Source organism: Chlorocebus sabaeus, chromosome 7, assembly GCF_047675955.1.
Source record: "Chlorocebus sabaeus isolate Y175 chromosome 7, mChlSab1.0.hap1, whole genome shotgun sequence".
NCBI classification, from domain to species: Eukaryota; Metazoa; Chordata; class Mammalia; order Primates; family Cercopithecidae; genus Chlorocebus; species Chlorocebus sabaeus.
In genome coordinates, this window is record NC_132910.1 from 114268482 (window position 1) to 114294312 (window position 25831).

The window sequence follows — 25831 nt, forward strand, 5'->3', positions numbered from 1 at the left end:
AGGTCAGGAGTTCGAGACCAGCCGGGCCAATGTGGCAAAACCCCATCTCTACTAAAATTACAAAAATTAACAAGATTAACACATATGTGAATGAATGTCTGTGTGTATGCTAGTTTTCATACACATGCTTAGGATACTTAGTTTACTTTTGAAATTACTAATCTGTAATTTATAATATAGATTTTTGTTAATCAGCATATTAAAATAATTTTTAATTGGGAAAATACGTTGTGTCCATGATATTGGTTTGACCTGAAACTGTATGCATATCACTCGCCATTTGAAGCCATGAGACATAAGAATCTGGACATCTAAAATAAAACAGTCCTGTTTTAGAGAATCCATACTCCAAGTCTAGAGCTCTGTGTGGTCATGCGTCTTCAGGGAAGGAAAACATCCTTTCAGGCAGGGAGATTTCCCATTAGGTCCGCACCCATTCTAGTGGTAGGTGCCCATGCCATAGTGGCTGCTGCATAATTTTGAATTTTACAAAATCTACTCATGCCCTTCTTGGAGCAAACATTTATCCAGGGTGTTGGTTGAAGTGCCTCACCATACAGAGCGGCAACTTACCTGAGCTTACAATGCATTGCATGGCTGCTTTTCTGTCTTCTTGCAAATAAAATTTGTATATCTGTCAGATTTGCTTCTAACCATTTGCATTCATTCTAATGTACGACATAGTGATGAGGTTCTCTAAATTTCAGAAATACTTGCATATGCAAAATACAGATATAAGTACAATGATGCACCAGCTTTAACCATGTTCAAAACTCAAGGAACATATAGTCTTCCAACCAAATGAGAGTGATTTCTCCTCTCTCCTCTGCCCCTACCAACCCTTTTCTGGTCTACAACTACAGCTAGCAAGTTGTAGCGGTTTGGAGAAAGGAAGGGAATAGGAAACTGAAGGCAACAACACTTCCTTTCCTGAGGTTCAGCAGCTGCTAACCATAGCTCTTTACTCAGGTAAAGTAAAGCAAAAGTCTTAATATTAGTCAGGACAAGCATTGCTTAATATGTTAAGCTGGACACATTGTAATCACTGAATCCAGATTGGATTTTTGTCATGTAAAGTAGCTATGGCACTTTCTACTACCTAAGAGCAAATGGGAAAGTCACAGGATCTCTCTAACTTTCCATTCAGAACCACAGTAAGTTTACCTACGTTAAATTCCTTTTAAAGGGATAGAGGGAAACAAAAATAAAGTTTTGTTTTAATCTTATCATAAATCATTTTTATGAACTTATTACAAAAATATTTCAATATTACAAATATTAAATTTATAATAGGTAAAAATATTGTGCAAAGAATTATGTTTCTTCTTAGGATAACCAGTTTGATTGCAGTTACTCAACTCTGGTATACACAATCACAAAATAGTTTTATTTTTACATTAACCTCTATCATCTGTATTCTGTTGAAACTTCCTGTATCCCACCCATTATATATAAATTACCTTTAATGTTGTCTATAATTTCATAACACTTTCATTTTCAGTAATTAAAACAGCTTTATTGTATTAAAATTTAACTATACACCTTTTAAGGCTACAGTCTATTTTCCCTCTCTCCCTCGTTGTTATAACAGTGAGAGTTGAAGAGAGTTTTCTTACAACTTTTCTCCATCTTTCTTCCCAATAGTTTCTACAGTTTCTCCAAATAGATTACTGCCCACTCTCTGTTAAACAACCCTGCGAATCTATGTAAAAACTCAGGAAGGTTTAGAGCCAACTGATCCCAACCGAAGGGTTTAAGAGTAAGTAGATACTCTTTAACAGTTGGTGGTCCTTTTCTGGGGGACCGTTTCTATTGTTCCCAAATTGCAGGCATCACACAGAATTTCTGAGGCATGTACCTCTCTACTCTTAGTGTAGTGATCTCTGACAAGCCTGCAACCTCCAATCTTATTAACACTCTGTAGTCAAATATAGAGGTGGCCTTGAGACCTGGACCTCAAGGGGTGAGCCCTTATCCCCCGCACATGTCTACACTGTCACCCTCATCTCTCCCCAGTGCTCTCTCCCAGGGTTTGCAAACCTTTACCCTAAAAAGTCAGGTTGTAAATATTTTAGGCTATGCAGATTATATGGTGACTGTTATTACTACTCAACTCTGTCACTGTAGCTCCAAAGCAGCCATAGACAATACTCAATTCAATGAGCATGACTATGTTCCAATAAAACTTGATTCATGGACACTGAAATTTGAATTTCATATGTCATGAAATAGTACTTCTCTTCTAATTGTTTCGACCATTTCAAATGTAAAAACCATTCTTATCTTATAGTTATATAAAAACAGGTGGTGACAGATTTTTCCTACTGTCAGTGTTTGCCAACCTGTTCTGCTCTAACCCAGTCGTTGTATCTATTGTCAGGAAACCAAACCCATGTCTAAATCAACATCCAACCTTGCAATGAAATACCTATCTCCCCTTCTTGGTGTTAACGCCAAACCTCGTGAGCAATTCTCATGTAGAAACTCTCCCCTACCAATGTCAGTAAAGGGAATTGGTTCAGTACCTCCTCCCCTCTCTTATGGGAGGATGGAGAAGATAGTTTCCCTCTAAGAACAGTACACTCTGCCATTCTACCACAAAAATGTGGCAGGACCTTTCTTCCATACCATGATAGTAAAGGCTACCAAAACAGTTCAATACTTCTCAGCTTCTCAAATCAACCCCTTTCTGATTGGACTCTGGAGAATTTGGTGATTCCTGTAAAGTTCAGCAAACTGAGAGAACTAAAACTCAGTGAGTATTTCACATTACTCTTACATAATTTTAAAATCAGATATATTGAGTCTTACTTTTTAAAAAATTATATTTTTTCCCAAATAGGGCTCTCCATTGAATTTCCATGTAGCTTAAGAGTCTTTGATATATTTAAATAAGGTAACATAAAATGAAAGTTCAGTGTACTGATTCCTTCTTTTGCTATCTCTGAGGGTCATAGAAATCAGGAAATGACCAGGGAGCCATTCACCATGTAAATGATCACTGTCACTCTCAGATGACTGCAGCCTTTAGAACTGTAAACATAAGCAAGGCAGCTGCCGGTGTCAACAACTGTCCCTGGAATATCACCAGGTTATTGATAATCTAATAGACCTTCACAGCAAAAACAATGAATAGAAGGCCAGAGTTAAACCAGTGATCATGTTGTTCATCAAAACTACATCTTCATAAACTTTAGCAGTCAAAGGTTAGCATCTGTCCAGATGATTCTCTCCTAAGATTCCCATGAACACTTAAAAGATCTCAGGACAGATTCAAAGCTAGAGAACATTCAATATAACAAAACTGGATATGATTCTTACTTGAAGAATTGTGGACATAAGACTCACCTGCTATTTCTTCTCTCTGGACCTCATAGCCTATTGTTGATAACCTGTGAAACAGAGTCTTTACAGGAGAGATTGCTAAGGGCTTCCCCACCCTGCTACAAAAAATATATATAATTTCTGGTGGTGTCTGAGATTCCATTAGACATAAAGAACCTGATACACTGTCATTATTAAAGGTTTGCTTATGCATGTTTGGTTGGAAACAGATAATTTTACGTGCCCACTTTCATAGCATGTACAGAACACATGCCAGTAAATACAATTAAATGGATTTTTTTGTGTGTGAAATGTGGGGTAAATATATTTTACTTATTTGCATTTTCTAAATTTCTACAATGATTTTATATCAACTTTTTATTTCTACAAAGTAATTTTTAAATCTTATGAAAAACAGAGCAATTTTCACAATCATTTTACAAAAGAGGAAATCAGCTTAGAGAAAACAGGTAGTAGTAGATGAGAAGAGCCTGGTTTCTCTAATTCCCAGGTTAGTATTGATATTTTTTGACTCTATTATTCCTCCTAAGACAATGATTGCTGAGACAAATTTGTTATGCCTCCAAAGAACTTAATGAGGGTAATAAAAATAAGGAAATAATTACCTGACATAGACACAGAGTAATTTTAATTTAGTGTGGAACCTTGGGTCCTTCTATGATTTGCCTGACTGGTACTTTCTTGTACTCCAAGCATATATTTACACACTCACAGCCAACAGTCGAGAGTCTGCTTAAGGGATGCCTTTTTAGTTCATACAATCTTCTCTAGTAACTTACCTACAGCTTCAACCTTTTTCCAGGTTTGCTTCTGGGGGACATGACTCTCTCTGCTTCTCATTTAGACACAAGTTCTCCTTTATTTAGGATTTCATCAGGAAGAAATCAAATCTCACATACACAGCACAGACTAAAGTATCTGATTTTTAAATGCTTTATTATATTGACTTTAGTATCATTAGTAGATTAATATAATCAGATTAACAATCTGGTTTGGCCACAAGGAAAAAACAAAACATTTCTGAAGCTTCACAAAACTATGTGTGTAGTGTGCAAACTAGAACCAGTTATACTTTCATCTCTTCACAGAACACCACAAGCAGTGTGGTGCATCATAAGAGCTTTCACTGCTGCACCATCACCTCCAAACTGTAGAGGGGAGATGAAGGCAAACTTTAGAGGAATTTCCAAGGCAACTGCAGTCAAATATTATTTGTAAAACTGCAGGTATAGGATGGCATTATACAAAAGCTCAAACAGCCTTCAAAACTTTGACTATTGAAGTCTACAATTAAATTTCAATTTTTTTAACTTACAAGGAAATCATACTCATTTAAGATATAGTTACCTCTACCTTAATCCTCAACTCAATCAGATATTTGTAGTCTTATCAGAAATATTTGTATTAGATAGTTGTTTTATTTCCTATTCTATTGCTTACAATTTTAAAATCCACATTAATAACTCAGAGTAGCATTTATACATAGATTAACAGAAAGGTAAACTTTAGGAATGAAGAAAGATATTAAATGACTTTGCTTTAAAAGAAACAGTACAACTGTATAGGTATAAATAATGGCTTTGTAGCAATAAGCATGAATTTAATACAAAGATACCACTGCTTTTGAACCAAAGCCAATAGACTTGACTTTTTAGAAATAAGCTTAGTTTACTTCATTAAAGTAAGTGTTACGGCTGCTATAATATGTCTGGTACTGATTCCAAACATATCCAGCAATTCACTAGTTTTCCCATGTTGAGGCACTCCTGACACTGCCAGCTGATGAACAAGGATATCAGGCTCCCTGGAGACAGCTGCACAAACAGCTTCTCCAATGCCACCTTCCCTGTAGTGATCCTCCACTGTGATAACTCGGCCGCCTGTGGCTTTTGCACTGGAGATGATGGTGGCAGCATCCAGGGGTTTAATGGTAAATGGGTCGATGACACGGACAGAAATACCTTGTTGAGAAAGATGGTCAGCAGCTGCTAAGGCTTCATGGAGAGTAACTCCAGCTCCAATTACTGTGACTTTATCATTGACACTGTGGCGTACCACCTTGGCCTGGCCAATCTCAAAATTTTCTTGTGGGGTATAAATAACTGCAGTTTCTGGTTGGCTGGTTCGAATGAAGCACATTCCTTTGGTATTGGCGGCTAGATAAACAGCATGCTCTGTTGAGATGGCATCACTTGGATAGAAAACAGTGCAATTAGGAATGCTTCGGAACATGGCTAGATCCTCCAGAGCCATTTGGGAGGGTCCATCTTCTCCAGAGGATACCCCACAGTGGGAACCAATAAGGTTGATATTGGCTTGAGAAATGGCTCCCATTCGGAGCTGATCAAATGCTCTAGTAAAAAAGGTAGCAAAAGCACTAGCAAAAGCAATGGTTCGACCACGTGTGGCACAGCCTAATGCCACACTTACCATGTTTTGCTCAGCAATAACACACTCTATGAAACGCTCAGGGTGTTCCTTCCTGAATATCTCAGAAAAGGTGGAGTTCATTGTGTCACCACTCAGAACAATAACTCTTTCATTTGCACGGCCCAGTTTAGCCAGAGCCAAACCACATGTTTTCTGAGTAGCTATCTTGTCACCAACTTTGTAAGCAGGTGGGGAGGTCATTTTTATATCTGTGATGATGATTTGAGGTGAGTCTTCCACAGGCGGTTTTGGTCTGGGATTCTCATTGGTCTGTATCTGACTCTCAATTAATTTGACAATTGCATCTGCTCTTTCTTTTGGCACTGGCTTTCCATGCCAATTTTCTGCATCCTCAATATTTGGAATACCCCGACCTTTGAAGGTCTTGGCAACTATAGCAGTAGGTTTGTTCTTCACTTGACTTGCTTGCCAAAATACTTGGCACAAGGCCTCCACATCATGGCCATCCACTAAGTAAGTATTCCATCCAAAGGCCTCACAGCAATTCTGGTAGATGTCTGCGCCATGTTCAAGGGGTGCAGGGCCACTTTGTCCCAAGCGGTTCACGTGGAAGACCGCCACGAGATTGTCCAAGTTGTAGTGGGAGGCAAAAGCGAAAGCCTCCCACACAGAGCCTTCTGAGGATTCGCCATCTCCCATAAGGCAGAACACCCGGTAGCTGGCCTTGTCAAGGTACTTGCCAGTATAAGCCATTCCACATGCAGCACCTAATCCCTGCCCTAGGGACCCTGTTGCCATGTCAACAAACGGCAGTCGGGGGGTAGGGTGTCCCTCCAAGTCACTGTGAAGTTTCCTCAGGTTCAGCAAGTCAGATTCACGGATGTCACCCACCTCCACCCAAGCAGCATAGAGGATGGGAGCAGCATGTCCCTTGGAGAGGATGAACCGGTCATTGTCCGGATGTTCTGGGTCTGTCTGTTTATACTTCATCGTGTGGAAGAAGAGGACAGACACGACCTCCGCTGCACTGCAGCACGACATGAGGTGGCCAGAACCAGAGGCACACGTGGCCCTGATGGAATGGAGCCGCAGACGGTTGGCGGCGTCCCGCAGTACCTGCACAGTCTTCACATCAGGCTTGGCGTCGTTGGCCATGATCTCTCTTTTGTCGGTTTGGCAAAGCAAATGGCGCCGCAGCACTCCCACAACCCACCGGAGCAGTGCTGTCACGTGACCTCCCCGCCCTCGCCTCGCCTCTGCCTGGAGGCCTGAGCTCAGCCACCAGCGGGAGCGCCCACAACGCAGCTTCCCGCGAGACCCAGGAAGCGGAAGCGTCGCAGTCGTCTGCCCCCTCTGCTGTGCACCATTCCCCTTCTCTGTCCAAGCCCAGCTGAATGGATTTTTAGTATTTACTTGGTCACTTGCATGTTCAACATTAGTAAGCATAATTAAATTTCTTTTTACCTTTCCCTGTGTTATAAATTCAAAACTGTACATTTTTCTGTGTATTATAGGAAGCTATTTGTGAGGCTGTGCTTTTTTAATGCATTAACACTATATCCGAGACATCACTCTTTTACATCAGAACATTAACAGAAAGGATCCAAAGTCACTTCCAATCTGACCAGCATGACAATGCTGTCTCAACAGAGACTTTCTCAGAGAAACTAAATATCTGAATCTCAGACTTATAGAAATACAATGACTAATTTGACCAAATGTGCAGGAAGAACAAATCTGAAACCACCCAATGGCAGAATAGAATTGCAACTCCAGTGTGCCCTAAAGTACTATTTCTGTGTTGAAATAATTAGAAGGCCAGTAGGCTGACGTAGCTTCAGCTCACTGAGTTCTTACCTAAGAAAAGGAAACCCAAATCAGTATAAATGATAAAAAGGAAATTTAAGCTTAATCAATCAGAAACTGCCAGCTAACTTCTAACTAGGGACTTTCCACTGGGATGACCCAAATAAGGCTAGTAACTCCGCTTTAACGAATTAAATATCTTTCCCTTGTTTCCAAATTTACCCTATAAAAGCCTTCTCCTTAGCTCCTTCATCAGGAGCTACCAGATTCGTGAATCACTGAATGGTTAAATAAATGCTTTAATATTTTAATGTGCCTCAGTTTATCTTTTAACGACTGTTACTACAAATCATTTTTAAAACAAAGTTACTTACTTTAAAAAACTAAATTTGTGGGCCGGGCACTGTGGCTCACGCCTGTAATCCCAGCACTTTCGGACGCCAAGGCGGGCGGATCACAAGGTCAGGAAATTGAGACCATCCTGGCACAGACAAGGCCAGTAGCTGGCCTTGTCAAGGTCCTTGCCAGTACAAGCCATTCCACATGCAGCACTCCTAGGGACCCTGTTGCCATGTCAACAAATGGCAGTCGGGGGGTAGGGTGTCCCTCCAAGTTGCTGTGAAGTTTCCTCAGGTTCAGCAAGTCAGATTCACTGATGTCACCCACCTTCACCCAAACAGCATAGAGGATGGGAGTAGTAACAAATCATGTAGTAACAAATCATAGAGGATGGGGTTTAGTGAAACTCCGTGTCTACTAAAAATACAAAAAAATTAGATGAGTGTGGTGATGGGCACCTGTAGTCCCAGCTACTTGGGAGGCTGAGGCAGGAGAATGGCATGAACCTGGGAGTTGGAGCTTGCAGTGAGCCCAGATTGTGCCACTGCACTCCAGGCTGGGCGACATAGCGAGACTCCGTCTAAAAAAAAAATAAATGAGTAAAAAACTAAATTTGTGCCATTGAACTTTTCTAGCAGGCCAAGGTTATGGTTTGTCATCAATAAAACAACAATTAAAAAAAAAACCACAATGATAATATATCATACCCTCCCATATTGTGATGTTAAACCTCTTGGTTTCTTGAGCAATAATTCTTACCTTAACTTCACATTAAAATCAAGGCACACAAGAAAAACAGTGCCTGGTTCCATCCCAGAAAAATGGAATTTCAATTTCTGGACCTGGAATCTGGGAAGCTATGTTTCTAAAATACACCCATTGATTCTAATGTGTAGTCAAGGTTAATAACACAATCTGGATATAGTCTGAGACCAGTAGTTCTCAACATTACTTGTAGTTTAGAATTATCTGGGGAGTTTTAAAAACATCTCATGTCCATGCTGCACTCCAGACCAATTATATCAGAATTTCAAGGCAATAGATCTAGGCATCAGTAATTTCAAAATCTTCCCCAGGCAATTTCAATGTTCAGTCAGGGTTGTAAACAACTAACTCAGAGTGTGTTGTTATCTTTATACTTATTATCTTTTGCATTATATCTCAGAAAAATATTTCAAATGTTATTTGCTATTTCAACTAGTTCTATCATTTTAACTGTTAAGGACGCATATTAGAATAAATGTTAATAATATGACACTAACAAGATTTTAAGATTTGTTGCAGGAATATTGGCATTGGACAAGTTCTTGAGAGGTCATTGTGTATTCATAACTCCCCACGCGCTTTGCAAATTAAAGCTTGTTTATCTTTTTAGACAAATAAAGGAGGAGGAAATACAAGCAGACTAGGCTAGAACTAGTAGTAAAGAAGATGGGAATTAGAGAAAAAATAATAATCACAGTAACATAATAGTAAACTACTACAGGCTGACAGGAAAGTAGTTATTATAAACATGGGTAGCTCACCATTATTTTAGCCAGAAAGAACTTGAATAAATCCACACAATTAGTAAACACAATAACATAAAAATGATTTATGAGGCAATGTTCACATGAATAAAAACGTGGGAATGCTTAACATTTCTTTCCAAGTTCCCAGAATCTTTCATTCATTTAAAATATTGCACAGTTATTTCCTAAAGTATTAAATAAAAAAAATTTTAACATTAGCAAAGGTCAATTTTATTAAGAGGAGAATGTAGTCTTGGGGATTTAATACCCTAGACAGTATGTGTGAATTTCCTTCTATCATTCTGTGAGACTGTGTGAATTTTTTATACTATATAGAAAATAATATTTTATAAATTATGTGTAAAATACTTATAAAGTATTCTGAGATTTTGTAAAAGCAATTCTGGAAAAATATAGATATACATATACTTTTATATATTTATATATAAAACATATCAATATATGTAACATATTAATTTTATATAAAATTAATTTTATATTAATATATAAATAACATATATAAGCTGTTAAAATTATTTAAGCGTTTTAGTCTTTTAAATTTAAAACATATTTTAAAATATACAATTGAAAATATCTATATAAATACAAGTAGGCATCCCAAATTTGAAAATCTGATGTTTGAAATGCTCCAAAATCTGAAACATTTTGAGCACCGACATGTTACTCAGGGGAATTGCTCAAAGAACATTTTGGATTTGGGATTTTTCTGATTTGGAATGTTCAGCTGCTAAGTATAATGCATATATTCCAATTTTTTTTTTAATTGAAATCCAAAACACTTCTGGTGTTAAGCAAATAATTTAAAATAAAGAATACTCAACTTGTTTGAAGTATGCACAGTTTCATAATGCAAAATTACCCAATATGGCTGGGAACACAACTTCATCAAATAAATCAAAGACCTGATACCACCTTCTCCCCTATTTAGAAGAGGCCTTCACCGACAAAAGGTCAGCCAAAACCTTTTAAACCAGCATGCCAAAAATGTAGTTGTCTTGGAGAAAAGTTCATTATTCATTTTAGAGATCATTTTGGAAGCCAGTCGAAAGAGTTCTGCAAATAGGAAAACATTATTCATTTATTATTAATCTTGGTTTATCCAGACAAAGCAGAGATTGGCAAATTCAAGTGCCTACTGGGATAAAGAGTCCATGAGTGCTTGGATGTCAGCTACAAGACAGGTTAGAGGGGCCTGTGTCAAACTGAAGAATACAAGACCACCTAAAGGGATTTAAAATTGAAAAACATGTAAACATTTTGCTGAAAAAATAAAATATACCTTCAGGCTGCCACGTTTTACCCCAACTTAAAGTCTGTTTAAACGCAACAATAATTTTTGTTTTATCTTTGCTTAAATTTTTCACTTAATTTTCTTCTCATAGTATCTAAAAGTGTTCATTATAGTGTGTACTTCACATGAAAACAAAACCTAGCAGGATTACCAATACAAGTGGCTATGAAGGAAAAACATAAATAGTAGCAATTGATAAGTGTAATTTCTACTGGGCTGCAGCAGAGAAAACAGAGCACACAATTACTGATTACTGTGTAGGTCTAAACCTATTTGTGAAAATATACGTTTCGCCATGTGAGGGTGAGTAATATTTAGGAGTTGGGAATGCTGAAATTTTACTTAAATCTTATTTAAACTGTTAAGTTTTGTTAAAATGGAATTATATAAAATACATAAATGCTGAATTCATCTTTTGTTTCCACTGTTTAAATCTGGTTGGCTTTGGAAGCTAAAGTATGGAGCAAATGAGAATAAGATTCTCGTGTAAGGCAGTAAGTTCCCTGGAAAGAAAAATGTGCTTTATCTTCCTGGATTATTGCTTTGAAAATTTTAACAGATGCTATTATTATGCATCTGTAGAATGCTATCCCACTTTTTCCATAGTTACAAGTCCTTATTTTGGGGTGGGGAGAGAAGGGGCGGAAGAGAGAGGTGGCAACAAATTTAAGAAACTTGGCCCACCTCCCAGTCCCAGGAGAAAATCATAATTAATCTAGGACCAGCATCACAATGCCATTCCCTTTGGCTGGGGGGTCAGCATGTGTCCCAGTTCTGGCCAATAAGATGTAGGCAGAAGTCCGCTTTGGGTGTAATAATTCTTGTTTCTTTCTTTTAGAGATGGGGTCTTGCTATGCTGCTCAGGCTGGTTTTGAACTCCTGGCCTCAAGTGATCTTCCTGCCTTGGCCTCCCAGCTGGGAATATTTTCTATTAAAGATTTTCTTTCTGGTAAACAGGAGAGAGTACCAGAAGAACTGTGATCTCTTCTTTCTTTCTTTTTTTTTTTTTTTTTTTTTTTTTTTGAGATGGAATTTTGCTCTTCTTGCTCTGTCGTTTAGTAGACAGTGTTTCACCATGTTGACTAGGCTGGTCTTGACTCCTGACCTCAGGTGATCCGCCCACCTCCGCCTCCCAAAGCGCTGGGATTACAGGCATGAGACATCATGCCCAGCGATTCTTTTCAACCCCTCTACCACCACCACCAGAGGATGTGTTGGAGCTACAGCAGCCAAAAGCCTAAGGATAAGGCTGGGTGCTGTGGCTCACGCCTGTAGATCAATTGTTAACCACTTTTCCTGTAAACCTAAAAGAAATTAAAATAAATAGTGCAGGCCAGGCACAGTGGCTCATGCCCAGCAGTTTGGGAGGCTGAAGTGGGCGGATTGCCTGAAGGCAGGAATTTGAAACCAGCCTGGCCAACATAGTGAAACCCTGTCTCTACTAAGAATACAAAAATTAGCTGGGCAACATGGTGCACACAAGTAATCCCAGCTACTTGGGAGGCTGAGGCACGAGAATCGCTTAAATGTGGGAGGTGGAGGTTGCAGAGAGCTGAGGCCATGCCATTGCACTCCAGCCTGGGTGATAGAGCAAGACTTCATGATTAAAAAAAAAAGAAAGAAAAGAAAAAGCCTACAGATAAAAGTTAATACGTTTAGTGTGGTAGACTGGAAAAATAAATGTATGAGTTCTTCATAACTTTGTGGATCCACAAGCCTTGGGACTATCTTCTTCTAGACTCCTTGTTAAGAAAAAAATTAAATATTCCCACTTTATGAATGAGTTTCTATTGTCTTCAACTGAAAACATTTCTGAGAGATACAAAAAGACATCTAAACAAGCTCCTATAAGTCTAGTAATCAGGGGGAAAAAAACAATCAAGAGGGCTCACAGTAGAAGAGAAGCGGCTCTAGAAAATGTAGTTTACTTAGTATTTTTATTCTCGGTGCCTGGTCCCACCCACACACCTACAACTTTGGTCTTTTTTGTATAATTACTATTGCTATGTTGTTGTTGTTATTACATTGACTATCTCTTCAAAAACTAGGATTTTTAAACTTGGTGCATGGGCTTTATGTATAGAAAACACTCAAATGCTTTATCATATTCATTTGCTAGGTGGTTGGGTATGATGGAAATGTGAAAGTGATATAGCTGGATTTATTCTCCTATAGACTAGCTATATTTTGTGGAGAAAATGCCTTGCCTTCCATCCAGATAATAACCTTGAAGTCGATTACAACCAAATCTCTTACTTTTGAAAACTAAAATATAATAACAAATGATAGCAATAGTAATTTTTTAAAATCCAAGGTATTAGACTTATATTTCTGATTGTAAATCAGCATGATCAACTTTAAATATATGAGAGGAATTTAATTCATTCTATAAACCATTTTTATTAGATACCAGTATTGTATGCATTAAATAGTGGATTAGTACTTGTGCCATGTCCCACCTAACTCCTTCCCATCCTCAGGTCAAATTTAGCCCTTTGTTGAGATTTTATTTTGGCTAGAATATTTTAGCAAATGTATTGAGCCACAAGTAACAAACAATAACATTAATAACATTAATCCATTTAACCAACAAACTAATGAATTTTGGCAAATATTTATTTCTATTTAGCTATCATAACAATCAAAATATAACTTCAATATTTCTATCATCCCCAAACATTCCCATATTCTTTTGCATTCAGTTATTCTTCACCCTAGGCCCCACCGATTTGCTTTCTGTCTCTGAGGTCCTGTTCCTTTTTGTTTTTTATTCCTTCCCTTTCTGAACTTCAGTTTGGATAGTTTCTATTGCAGTGTCTTAAAGTTCACTGAATTTTTCTTCGGCAGTGTCTAATCTGCTCTGAAACCCATTCATTGAATTTTTTATTTCAAATATTATACTTTTTATCATTAGAAGTTCCATTTGGTTCTTCTTTATATCTTGCTCTTCTCATAATGTTAATCTCCTTTTAATTCTTCTAGCATATATATATATTTCTTTTCTTTTCTTCTTTTTCTTTTTTTGAGACAGAGTTTCACTCATGTCACCCAGGCTGGAGTGCAATGGAGCAATCTTGGCTCACTGCAACCTCCGCCTCCCGGGTTCAGGTAATTCTCCTGCCTCAGCCTCCCCAGTTGCTGGGACTACAGGTGTGCATCACTACACACGACTAATTTTTTGTATTTTTAGTAGAAACAGGTTTCGCCATGTTGGCCAGACAGGTCTCGAACTCCTGATCTCAGGTGATCTGCCTGCCTCTGACTCCCAAAGTTGCTGGTATTACAGGCGTGAGCCACTATGCCTGGCCCTTCTAGCATATTTTAAAAAGATTTTTTTAAGTCCTTGCTTACTAAACTTATTATTTTGTCGCTCTGTTTCCATTAACTAATTTTTCTTCTGATAATGTGTTACACTGTCCAGTTTTATGACATATCTAGTTTTTAATTAAATGCTTGACATTATTTGGGGAGGTTGGATTTTATCTTGTATATTTTTAGAGTGTTGGACTTTGTTCTGACAAGCCACTTGTTCCTTTTGAATATTTTAAGTCTGTTAAGGCAAATGTAGGGTATACTTTGCTCTAGTGTTAGTTTAGCTCCCCTACAAAAGCGTAATCTCTCCAGGGTTTCCACCGAATGCCCCAGTGTGTTCAATCCGGCTCCTCCACTCTGACTGGCTAGGACTCAAATGTGGCTTAGCCCTCTGTGAGTTCTGGGAACTGTTTGGTTATTACCTTTCCCAAGTTGTCATTTTCCTGGCCATGTAAGATGTATGCTTTATGCAAAGGTACTCTAAAGATTTCTGGAGATCTTTGTGCAGTTTTCCTCTTATAATCATTCTATTTTCAAAATGCTAGCCAACATAGGCTTCATGAGCTCCAATCTCTGTTCCCTTATTTGCCATGCTGTGTGTCAGATGCCCTTCCCTGTAACACTGTCTGGAAAGGGCTTCTAGGAAGAAAGCTGGAAAGATAATGTTTTCTCTCTTTCATAAACCACGATCCTGTGCTGCCTGTTTTCCAATATATGAAACTTTGTCTACTTATAAACTTTATCTAGTTTTCTAGTTGTTTATGGCTGGAGGGTAGATCTCATTCCAGTTACTTCATCATAGCCTCAGAACAGCATTTAAAATGTTTTGAATGTTAATACTTTATACTGGGCATATATTCTCCAGAAAACGATATCCCAACTCGCGCTACTCCTTATGTCTAGCACCCCTCTGATTCACACATTTATATTACTTCTTGACCCCAGAAGACTCTGGAATTTCCAATTACACTAATTATTACTAACCTTTATGGAGTAATTTTAAAATGATGTCCCTCAAAGCATGGTCTAATGAAACTTTAATTGTTAAGAACTATCAAAAAAATTTCACTGTTATGGTTAAATTTTCCAGAGAGATTTAGTACTGCTCTGATAAACCCCAAAACCCTTTGCATTTGATTGATTTTAAATTAAATTCTCTAAAACATATCAAATAACTGTCCTTCTTCTTATACATGGAATATGGAGCATTAACCTTTTCTTTGATGACTAATGGTCATCATTATGAACACTGGCTATTAAACTTTACTGAAATTCAATCAGATAAATCAAAATTACTATTGAGGATGGTGCTTAAGGAAGGTTATTCAAGCATCTTTGTTCAGAATAAATGTTCAAGTTTTATTACTCTACTGTAGTGTATTTTTCAGGGTATGTAACTGTGGTAACAAAATAACAAAAAAAAAAAAAAAAAAAAAAAAAAAAAGAAGTAGCTCAAGCAAGGTTTAAGTTTATTTTTCCTTCACATAAACGCTCAGAGTATGCTTGGAAGTCAGGCAGCTCTGCTCAAGTGGGTTTTACAGGGTCCCAGATTGTTTTCATTGCTGCCTAGTCATTGACTCACGTGTTGGCCTCATCTGCAAAACTGAAGCCAGAAACCACTTGGGCCACCACAGAATAGAACAAAAAGAGAAAACAAGGGGACAATCTATTTCTTTTTCAGGAAGCAACCCAGAAATTGTCAATTTCACTTCTCATTCTCTGTTGGTGAGAACTTACTTGCCTAGCCACACCCAACATAAAGGGAGTTTGTGAAATGAAGCAATCTGGCCATTGCTCTGCTGAAACTTAGGAGGTTATAATACTAAGACAAAAGGAAGAACCAATACTGTTGGACAAGTTATAATCTCCACCACTTATTATTTTAACTTTTAACTTTTGGTTGTGCTTTGTAGACAAATAACCACGTAACATTGTTTATTTATAGCATTTACAAGCTAAAACAGTTTATCTTCAAAGCTATGCTCTAAAGTAGAGCTCTAAAGCTCTACATGCTTTAGAACCAAAGCAGATTTTTTCACTGAATAGTGAAAATTTATTCATTTCTTTATTGCATACTTGATAGATAATGACCTTATGTAATGCTCTACGGAGGAGTTGAAGATGGTTCTTGCTCTCCAGATACTGGACTTTAATAGGGAAGACAAGGTAGGCACAACACATGATTACAGTAGATGCCAATAGGTGCTAAATGTTATACCAGGGCAGAGAAACAAGTGCTTACTCTCAGATAGTGACCTGGAAAATGTCATTGAAAAGGTAATATTTCCACTGAAGATGAGTACAGTTGTAGAATGAGTACAATTTTTGTTAAATATGAGAAGTCAATGCAAAGTTATGAGAATAAAAATAATTTCTAATCTGAAAGGAAGGAAAGATTCATCCTGAGAACAGTAGAGAAAGCAGGAAGATCAATTTTGACAAGGCCTTGAAACACAGCCAAGTAAGTTGTTTTGCTATGTTCTCTTGCTTTTGGGGTGAGGGTGAAGTACCATGGAAATGTTTTTATCATTTGAGTGTCTTGATCATAGTAGTGTTTTTTAAAATTGTTTTGGTAGTGTTACGAAAGATAGGTCTAGTTGAGAAAAAAAAGGGAAGATAATTTTATTGCAAAAACACATAAGTCAGATAATAAAAGACTAAAGTAGGGGGTTCTTTGTCTTGTAAGTTCCGTAAGATTTTTAAAATGATAGTACTGAACATCAAATTTAATGCAAGCAAGTGGAATTACTTGACAAGACTGAGAAGAAGGAGTGAGGAAGGTAGTGGATGTTCTCTGATGAATGTATTGGTTTGCTAGGTCTGCTGCAACAAAGTGTCACAAGTTGGATGACTTAAATAACAGAAACTTACTGTCTCACAGATCTGGAGGCCAGAAGTCAAAATTCAGTGTATCAACTGGGTTGGTTCTTTCTGAGGGCTGAGAGACAGATCTGTTCTTGATCCCTCTTCCTGACTTTGGATGGCTACCTTCTCCCTATGTCTTCACATCATCTTCCCTCTATGCATATCTCTGTGTCTACATTTCCCCTTTTCATAAGAACATCAGTCATATTGGATTAGGGTACATCCTAATACCCTCATTTTTACCTTGATAACCTCTGTAAAGACCCTAAAAAGACCTCTGTAAAGGCCTCCAGATAGAGTCACATTGTAAGATACTAGTGGTTAGGACTTCAACATATCTTTTGGGGGGGATGCAATTCAATCCCTAACACTTGGCTTGTAGCGGCATAACTGCGACGTTTACATGGAGTTCTCCCTGTGTACATGTGTGAGTCCAAATTTCTTTTCATAAGGACACCAGTCATATTGGATTAGTGGCCTCCACTTCTGCATTAAGACTTCAACTAATTATATCTGCAATGACCCTGTAAGGCTCTTTGTGACCCAAATAATGTCATATTCTGAGGTACTGCGGGTTAGGACTTCAATATATTAATTTAGTGGGAGAGGTGGGGGAGGCACAATTCAACCTACAACAATGAAGATTCGCCTAAAGAATTCATTGCTCTAAAAAACTCAATACATTTTAGGAAAATATATCACTTATTCATGTATTCATAATATGTGACTTACAACTCCTTTTAAATATGACAATGAGAGAACAAAAACATTATCAAACTCTATTTTTATTGATTCTGCTACTATATGTGGTTAAGACAAGCTATCCTAAAACAAAATTTAATAAAAAGGTCTTAACAAGAATAACCAAAATTTCCTTCTTTCTACTTCAAAGCTTCCTTTCATTAACATCGTTCTTAAAAGAGAAATAACACTTGCAGCCTGATCTCAATGATCAACCTGTATATTTTGGTTTGCATCAACACATCTCTAATACACTACTTTATTGGTGCATTATTGCCACTGTACTCATTAAATTCAACTTTTCTCCGTCCTCCTCATTTTAATTGGAAAAAAAGCTAAAAAATATACTGTTTTGAAAAATTCAAACACTGTAGAAGAATACAATGAAAGGTCCTTTCCCGAACTCCCTACCTCAATCCTAATCTTGTAAACTGCAAACAGCATATTGTAACTCCATCCAGATGTTTTCTGTACATGAATGGGCATATATATTTCTTCATTCCACATTTTATTGTAAATGTGGAATGCACATTGTTTTATAACTCATTTTTTTCTACCCAACAATTCTAGAGCATTTTTCCTCACAGGTACGTATCAATCTAACTTATTTCTTTAAAATAGCAGCAGATAATTCTTTGTAACATATTTAACTTGTGTAAGGAGTTAAATATGTTGCCAAGGGGATTTGATAGCTGAGCAAGGAAAAAGATACGACCACCAGATGGCACTAGCACACAGTTTATTTGAGCAGAGACTGACAGATTTGACTGGGGGTGAGGTTGGGAGTTGGGGTAAGGACAGGGGCAGTTTCTCAGTGATAGCATGATACCTTATAAAAGAAAGGGTGCAAAGGCGACTTTTCAGAAGGGACATAGAGGAAGGTCTGAGGGGAAGTGTTTAGAGGGGGTATATGTCTAGGTGATGTCACTCAGCAGCATGGTGGGAGTCCCTGGGCAAAGAACTCTGAGAGAAGCCGTGGCCCCAGCATGTATCTAATCTATGGGACCTATGGCTAGCAGATGTTGGGTGCAGTTTCTCAGGATGCGCAAAGCAGGCAGGCTCTAAATGGCTAACAATCTGCTTTTGGGGGCTATATTTTAAAACGACTGGATGTGTAGAAATTTAAGTTTGGCAGTAGCAGGCTTTTGAGTTAACAAGTCCCAGCCTGCTGTGAAGAAGTAAACAACACAGAGCCAGGGGCCATCTTTAACTCATTTTTGTAACAACTAGCTCCCTGTTGAGAGGCACTGTACGATTTTTCCCCAGCCAAAAAAAAAAAAAAAAAAAAAAAAAGAAAAGAAGAGTCACAAACAGGTCAAAAGAAAAATTACGAATTTATATATGACAAAAGTCTAATTTTATAAGTATAATCAGGACTCGTAGAAATAAGAAAAATGATGAATTAGTACAGCTGTCTCCAAAATCAACCTTGAAAACTACAGAAACAGGAAGAAATTGGCTGTTGGAAGTAAAATGAAGATTGCGAAAAACGCCTGGGAAGAAGGGAACTAGTGACTAGAAGGGTGGGAGGCAGCCAAAGACCACAGCAGTCGCATGGGGAGGAGGATGTCCCTGGAAGCTTGGGAGGCTCTGGAGAGGTTGTGTATAATTTTAGCTCTTGTCTCCTGTACTTCACCTGAGAAATGGGAACTTTTGCTGGCCTCTCAGTGTTGTGAAGTACTACCAGAGGAGCACAGGGCCAGGCTAATAAGGAGCTGATAGAAACAGGACTAGGATGAATTGTACCCTGGAATGTTCAGGCCTCCAACTCCTGTCAGCAGAGGTTACTGGTCCCTGGAGCTCTCTCCTCTGAAACTTAACCCTTCTGCTTTCCTCAAATTCTTAAAAAAGGATTCAGTTGAGAATGTATCTTTGAGCACTTCCCTAATACACAACACAGAACAGTATAGCTGATTTCATCAGTAAATTAATGTGATGCTACAGGTCCAAAGAAACTAGGTACCTATATTAGTCCATTTTCACACTGCTATAAAGATACTACCTGAAACTGGGTCATTTATAAACAAAAGAAGTTTAATTGACTCACAGTTCTGCATGGCTGAAGAAGCCTCGGGAAATTTATGATCATGGCAGAAGGTGAAGGGAAGCAAGGCACATCTTACATGGTGGCAGAAGAGAGAGAGAGCGTGCAAGCACAGGAAATGCCAGACACTTACCAAACAACCATGTCTCATGAGAACTCCTTCACTACCATAAGAACAACATAGGGGAAACTGCCCCCATGATCCAATCTCCTCCCAACAGGTCCCTCCCTCAACATGTGGGGATTACAATTTGAGATTAGATTTGGGTGGGGACACAGAGCCAAATGATAACATTCCACCCCAGCCCATCCCAAATCTCATGTTATTTTCACATTTCAAAACCAGTTATGCTTTCCAAACATTTCCCTGAAGTCTTAACTTATTCCAGCATAATCTCAAAAATCCAAGTCCAAAGTCTCATCTGAGACTAAGCAAGTCCCTTCTGCCTATGAGCCTGTAAAATCAAAAGCAAGTTAGTTACTTCCAATATAAAATGGGGGTACAGGCATTGGGTAAATCTTCTCATTCCAAATGGGAGAAATTGGCCAAAATAGAGAGGCTACAGACCCCTTGCAAGTATGATACTCCGATACCCAGCTGGACAGTCATTAAATCTTAAAGCCCCAAAATCTCCTTTGAATAAAGAGATGGAAAATACAAAACAAAAATACAAAATATAAAACATGATGCAAGGCAGTGTACAGCTTCTGTGGCTGTTTTCATGAGCTGGTGTTGAGTGCCTGCAGCTTTTACAGGAGCACAGTGCAAGCTTTCAGTGGATCTACCTCTCTGGGATCTGGAGGATGGTGACCCTCCTCTCACAGCTCCACTAAGCAGTGCCCCAGTGTGGAACCTGTGTGGAGGCTCCAATTCCACATTTCCCTTCTGCATTGCTCTAGCAGAGGTTCTCCATGAGGGTTCTGCACCTGCAGCAGACTTCTGCCTGGACATCTAGGCATTTTCACACATCCTCTGAAATCTAGGCAGAGGTTCCCAAACCTCAACTCTTGTCTTCTGAGTACCCACAGACCCAACACCACATGGAAGCTGCCAAAGCTAAGGGCTTGCACCCACTAAAGCAATGGTCCAAGCTCTACCTTGGCCCCTTTTAGCCATGGCTACAACTGAAGCAGCTGAGATGCAGGGCACCATGCCCTGAAGCTGCACAGAGCAGAGGAGTCCTGGGCCAGGCCCACAAAGCCATTTTTCCCTTCTCACCTTCTGGGCCTGTGACACAGAGCCAAACTATATCTGAACCTGAGGAGAATAATTACAATAAAAGAAACTTAAAACAAATTGAATAACACATACCACATGAAGCAGATTTATTGAAAGAGATGGACCAATAAGCAAGTACCATATATATCTGCAAGAGTTAAAGAAGGATATTGATGATAGAATAAAGAAATAAGAAACTACTTTTAAAAATTATAAGTATTTATTTTAAAAATGAGATAGTTAAAATGTAGATGACAATAAGAGGGATATACAGCAAGATGATTACATCAAATAAGAAAATAGTAAATCAGAAGATCAATAGAAAGTCTCCCTAGGGCAGCAGAAATAAATAGATGGGAAATACAAAACATAAAAATGAAAAGGGGGCACTAAAAGTTAGGGAGAATAGTATTATCAATGCCCAGATAGTATAAATTCCAAAAGCAAATTGAAAGAGGCCACAGATTACCAAAGATGTAACAAAATACCAATACCTAGAAATATAAAGTAAAACTGAAGAAGAGCAAAGACAGAAGATATTATTAAACAATTCCGCAAAGCTAAACCACTCACAAAGGAATGAAATTTAAAATGCAACTTCACAATAGGAGTATTGAACCCATATTCTCCAAGAGAATATGAACTAATATATTTGTGGTTAAAAAAAAATTAACATATTGTATTGTGAAGTATGGCATATAAACATAAAAGTGCACAAAATGGAAATGTGAAAAAGAGGAATTATAAAGCAAACACCAAGGTAACTACCACAGAGGTGAAGAAATATTGCTGGCCACCTATAAAAGTATCTGTAAAAAATGTAATATAATCCATTTTGCCTGATTTTATATTTTATATAAATGAGATTATACTGTACATATTTTTGTGCACTGCTTCTTTTATATTATGATAAAAATTAATCCAACATGTTTAGTGTACTTGTCCTTTGGTCATTTCATTGCTATCTAAAATTTACCACACAATACTGTTATTATAAATAACACTACTGCTGTTCTTGTATATGTACCCTGAGAGAAGTGTGCCAGAGTTAGTCTAGGGTATATACCCAGGAATGACATTGTTGCCTTAGAAAATGTACACATTTTAACTTTTAGATAATGCCTAACTGGTTTCTAAAATTGTTAAACAAAAGTTTGCTCTTTGAAGTCAGGAATAAGACAATGTTGCCTGCCCTCCCTCCCTTCCTTTTCTTCTCTTTCTCCTTCCTTCCTTCCTTCCTTCCTTCCTTCCTTCCTTCCTTCCTTCCTTCCTTCCTTCCTTCCTTCCTTCCTTCCTTCCTTCCTCCCTCCCTCCCTCCCTCCCTCCCTTCCTCCCTCCCTCCCTTCCTTTTCTTCTTCCCTCCCTCCCTCTTTCTCTCTCTCTCCTTCTCTTTCTTTCTCTTTCTCTTTCTTTCTTCTGTCTCTTTTCTCTCTCTCTCTCTCTCTCATTCTTTCTCTTTCTTCTGTCTCTTTTCTCTCTCTCTCTCTCATTCTTTCTTTTGAGATGGAGTCACTCTCTTACCCAGGCTGGAGTTCAGTGGCAGGATCTTGGCACACTGTAACCTCTGCCTCCCAGTTCAAGCAAATCCTCCCACCTCAACCTCCCAAGTAGCTGGGATTACAAGCATGCAGCACCATGCCTATCTGATTTTTGTATTTTTAGTAGAGACAGGGTTTCACCATGATGGCCAGGCTGGTCTCACACTCCGAACTCCTGACCTCAAGTGATCCGCCTACCTTGGGCTCCCAAAGTGCTGGGATTACAGGCATGAGCCACTGCACCCGGTGTATTTCACAAATCTAAAAAAAATTTAGGCTTGTAATTTTAACATAGGAAAATATTTTATAATTTTCAAAACATTAAAAAAAAAAACACACGTTTGGCTCTCCTTGTCCTCAATTATGTAGGTTTTTGTTCTTGTTTCAATAGTTTATGCTTTTTATTCTATTCTACCTTCTTTTTTGACCTTATTTTGTTTTCTTTTCCCCTAACCCCTTGACATATGGATGGCTAGTTCATTAATTTTCAGCTTTTCTTCTTTTCTAATATTTATACTGAAGTCTCGAACATTTATACGAATGGAGCTAATTATTACTTTAGGTGCATCCCACTAGTTTGGATATTTATTATTTTTGTTATTGTTCAGCCCAAACTATTTTTTAATTCCCATTATGATTTCTTCTTTAGTTCCTGACTTATTTCGAAGTACAATTTTTTATTTCTCAATATATGACAATTCTCTAGTTGTCTCCTTGTTATGGGTTTCTACTTTAATTATGAGGTGGTCAGAGAACATATTCTATAGATTTAAATCCTTTCAGATTTGTTTAGACTTGCTTTCTGACCCAATGTATGATCAATGTTGTTAACTATACCACACATATTTACGAACACATGTATTCTTGTAAGAACTGGAAGCACTATTCTGTGTAGATTTGTTAGGTCAAATTTTGTTGTAGTCAAGTCTTCTCAGTCATTGGTGATTATTTATCTGTTTGTTCTATTATTTACTGAAAAATGGCACGCTAAGATTTCCACCAAGCCTGTTGGTTTTTCAACTTGAAACTACATCGGATTTTCCATTATATATTGTTGGGCTATATTACTAGATGCACACGAATTTAAAATGGAAACTTTTTATCATTAATAAGTGATATTTTATATCCACCATATTACTTTTTGACCTAAAGTCTATTTCGTATAACATTGATATATGTATACAGAATTCTTTCAGTTAGCATTCACCTAGCATAGCTCTTTCCATTTATTTTTCTATTTTCGTGTATCTTAGATGTGTCTTATAAACAGCATACGGTTGGATGTTTTCAATGCAATCTGATTTTTTTTTTAGTTGGGGCAGTTATTTCATAATTACTACTTTATGGATTTAAATCAACTGTCATTTTTTTTTTATTTTCCTTATTGTCTTTTATTTTTTGTCCTTTATTTTCTTAGTTCAAATTACCTGAGTATACTTTAATCATTCCATTTATTTTATTTTCTCTACTTGTATGTAACCTGTACAAAGTTAAGTACCCTATTTCTTTTAGTGGTTACCCTAGAATTATGCATTTGTACTTATTGTATCAATACCTAATGTTAATCAATACTTAATCCTTACACATACATACAGAACATACATACACACACATCTGAGTATATTTGTTAAAGTACAGGAAAATATCTCTAAAGATGTCTCCAAATCATCTACAGTGGTTATTGCATGGGGCAAGGAGGAGGTTGGAGGGGAAAAGTGGGGGGATTCATTATGCTTATCACAGTGGTGCATATATATATTAAATAATAACAAAAAATTAGCCATCATTATTATCTTTATTCTTACTCTGTATAATTCATGTTTGCATTTGCTACAGTGTATTTTGAACATATACAGTATATTTTTAACATGTCTATAATCAATGTTATTTAGGGGTTGAATCTGAATAACGAAAATATGAAGATTTATTTTCAAAACCCAACTAAAAATAAAAAATAAAAGTTTCAAATATATGGCTTATTGAGTTGTTGGTTTTGAAGTTTAGGAATGGGATAGGAGTTTAGGAATGGGATAGGAGTAGGTAGGAATTTTATGATCAATAGAGCAATCAGTTACAGCTAAAATAGCCAGTAGGAACATTTAATATTTAAAAGATTTGCAGTAACACAGAACTTAGGAGGGTGATCGCCACAGGGCCAGACTTAGGGAATGGGGTAGGGTGGGTGAAAGATGGCTTCACAGGAAGCGGCTAAAGTATGGAGCTAGGGTGTAAATATTCTAGATTAATTGGAGTCTTTCACAGAGTACAGTCATGTGCATGTAACAATGTTTTGGTCATGGACTGCATTACAATGGTGATCCCATGAAATTATATCCTATTGTTACTGTACATTTCTTATGTTTAGATACACAAGTACTTACCATGGTATTACAGTTGCCTACAATATTCACTAGAGTAACATGTTGCACAGGTTTGTAGTCTAGGAGCAAAAGGCTATACCATATAGCTTAGGTGTGTAGTAAGCTATACCATGCAGGCTTCTGTAAGTGTATGATATTCACATGACAAAAAACAAACAGCAAAACCCCCATTGAAACATTTCTCAGAAAGTATCCCTGACCTTAAGTGATGCATGAATGTGCTGCCTCCACAGTATATATTCAAAGGTGACCTTCATTGTGTAGATTCACATGAATGGACTTTCACCCACTTAAAAAAGTCGTGTGAAAATATCTTGCCCCTAGATTCAGGTATCTTCTGGACACACTCTTGTTTACAATTTAAACTATTTCAAAAAATTGATACATCTGTTGATTAAATACAAGTATTTGTGCAACAGGAGAATAGGGTCTGTAAGCAGGGAACTTAGGACTGATTTGTGCTGACGGGATATGCATAACGGAGTATCAGTTGAAAGCCTACTCCTCTTTCAACCCCTCCCTTTTCTGCGTGGCAGTTGCTGCCTGGCAGTTCCAACTCTTCTTTTTCTGTGTGGCAGTTGAAAAATGAAAGTGCTTCAGATTGGTCCTCTCCCTCAACCAATCACACTTGTGGCAGACCAATGGGAAACCTCTAGAAGGTATTTAAACCCCAGAAAATTCTGTAACCCGTGCTTTTGAGCAGCTTGCTACAGCCCGCTCACACCCAGTGGAGTGTACTTTCATTTAAAATAAATCTGTCTTTTCGCTGCCTTGCTTTATTTGTGCGTTTTGTTCAATTATTTGTTCAAAACTCCAAGTACCCAGACAACTACCCTCAACCGATAACAGCTGCACACATGTATCAAGGCACACCGGCTTCACCCTGCCTGGAGCTTCTTCCCATGCCTAGTTTTCTCTTACAGTTCCGGTCTCTGCTAAATTATCACTTCTAAAAGAGGACTTTATAGAGACCACCATGTGTAAAACAGCTTTGCTACGTGCCCCACCAGCTAATTTTTATTAGAGT

General features: G+C 37.8%; 1 protein-coding gene across 1 annotated transcript; it reads right to left on the reverse strand.

The window, feature by feature from the left end:
• Positions 1-3948: 3948 nt before the first annotated feature.
• Positions 3949-8345, reverse strand: TKTL2 (transketolase like 2). Its single transcript, XM_008000175.3, has one exon. It carries the CDS (start codon positions 7231-7233, stop codon positions 5014-5016), a length of 2220 nt encoding a protein of 739 aa, XP_007998366.2. The 5' UTR covers positions 7234-8345; the 3' UTR covers positions 3949-5013.
• Positions 8346-25831: the final 17486 nt, after the last annotated feature.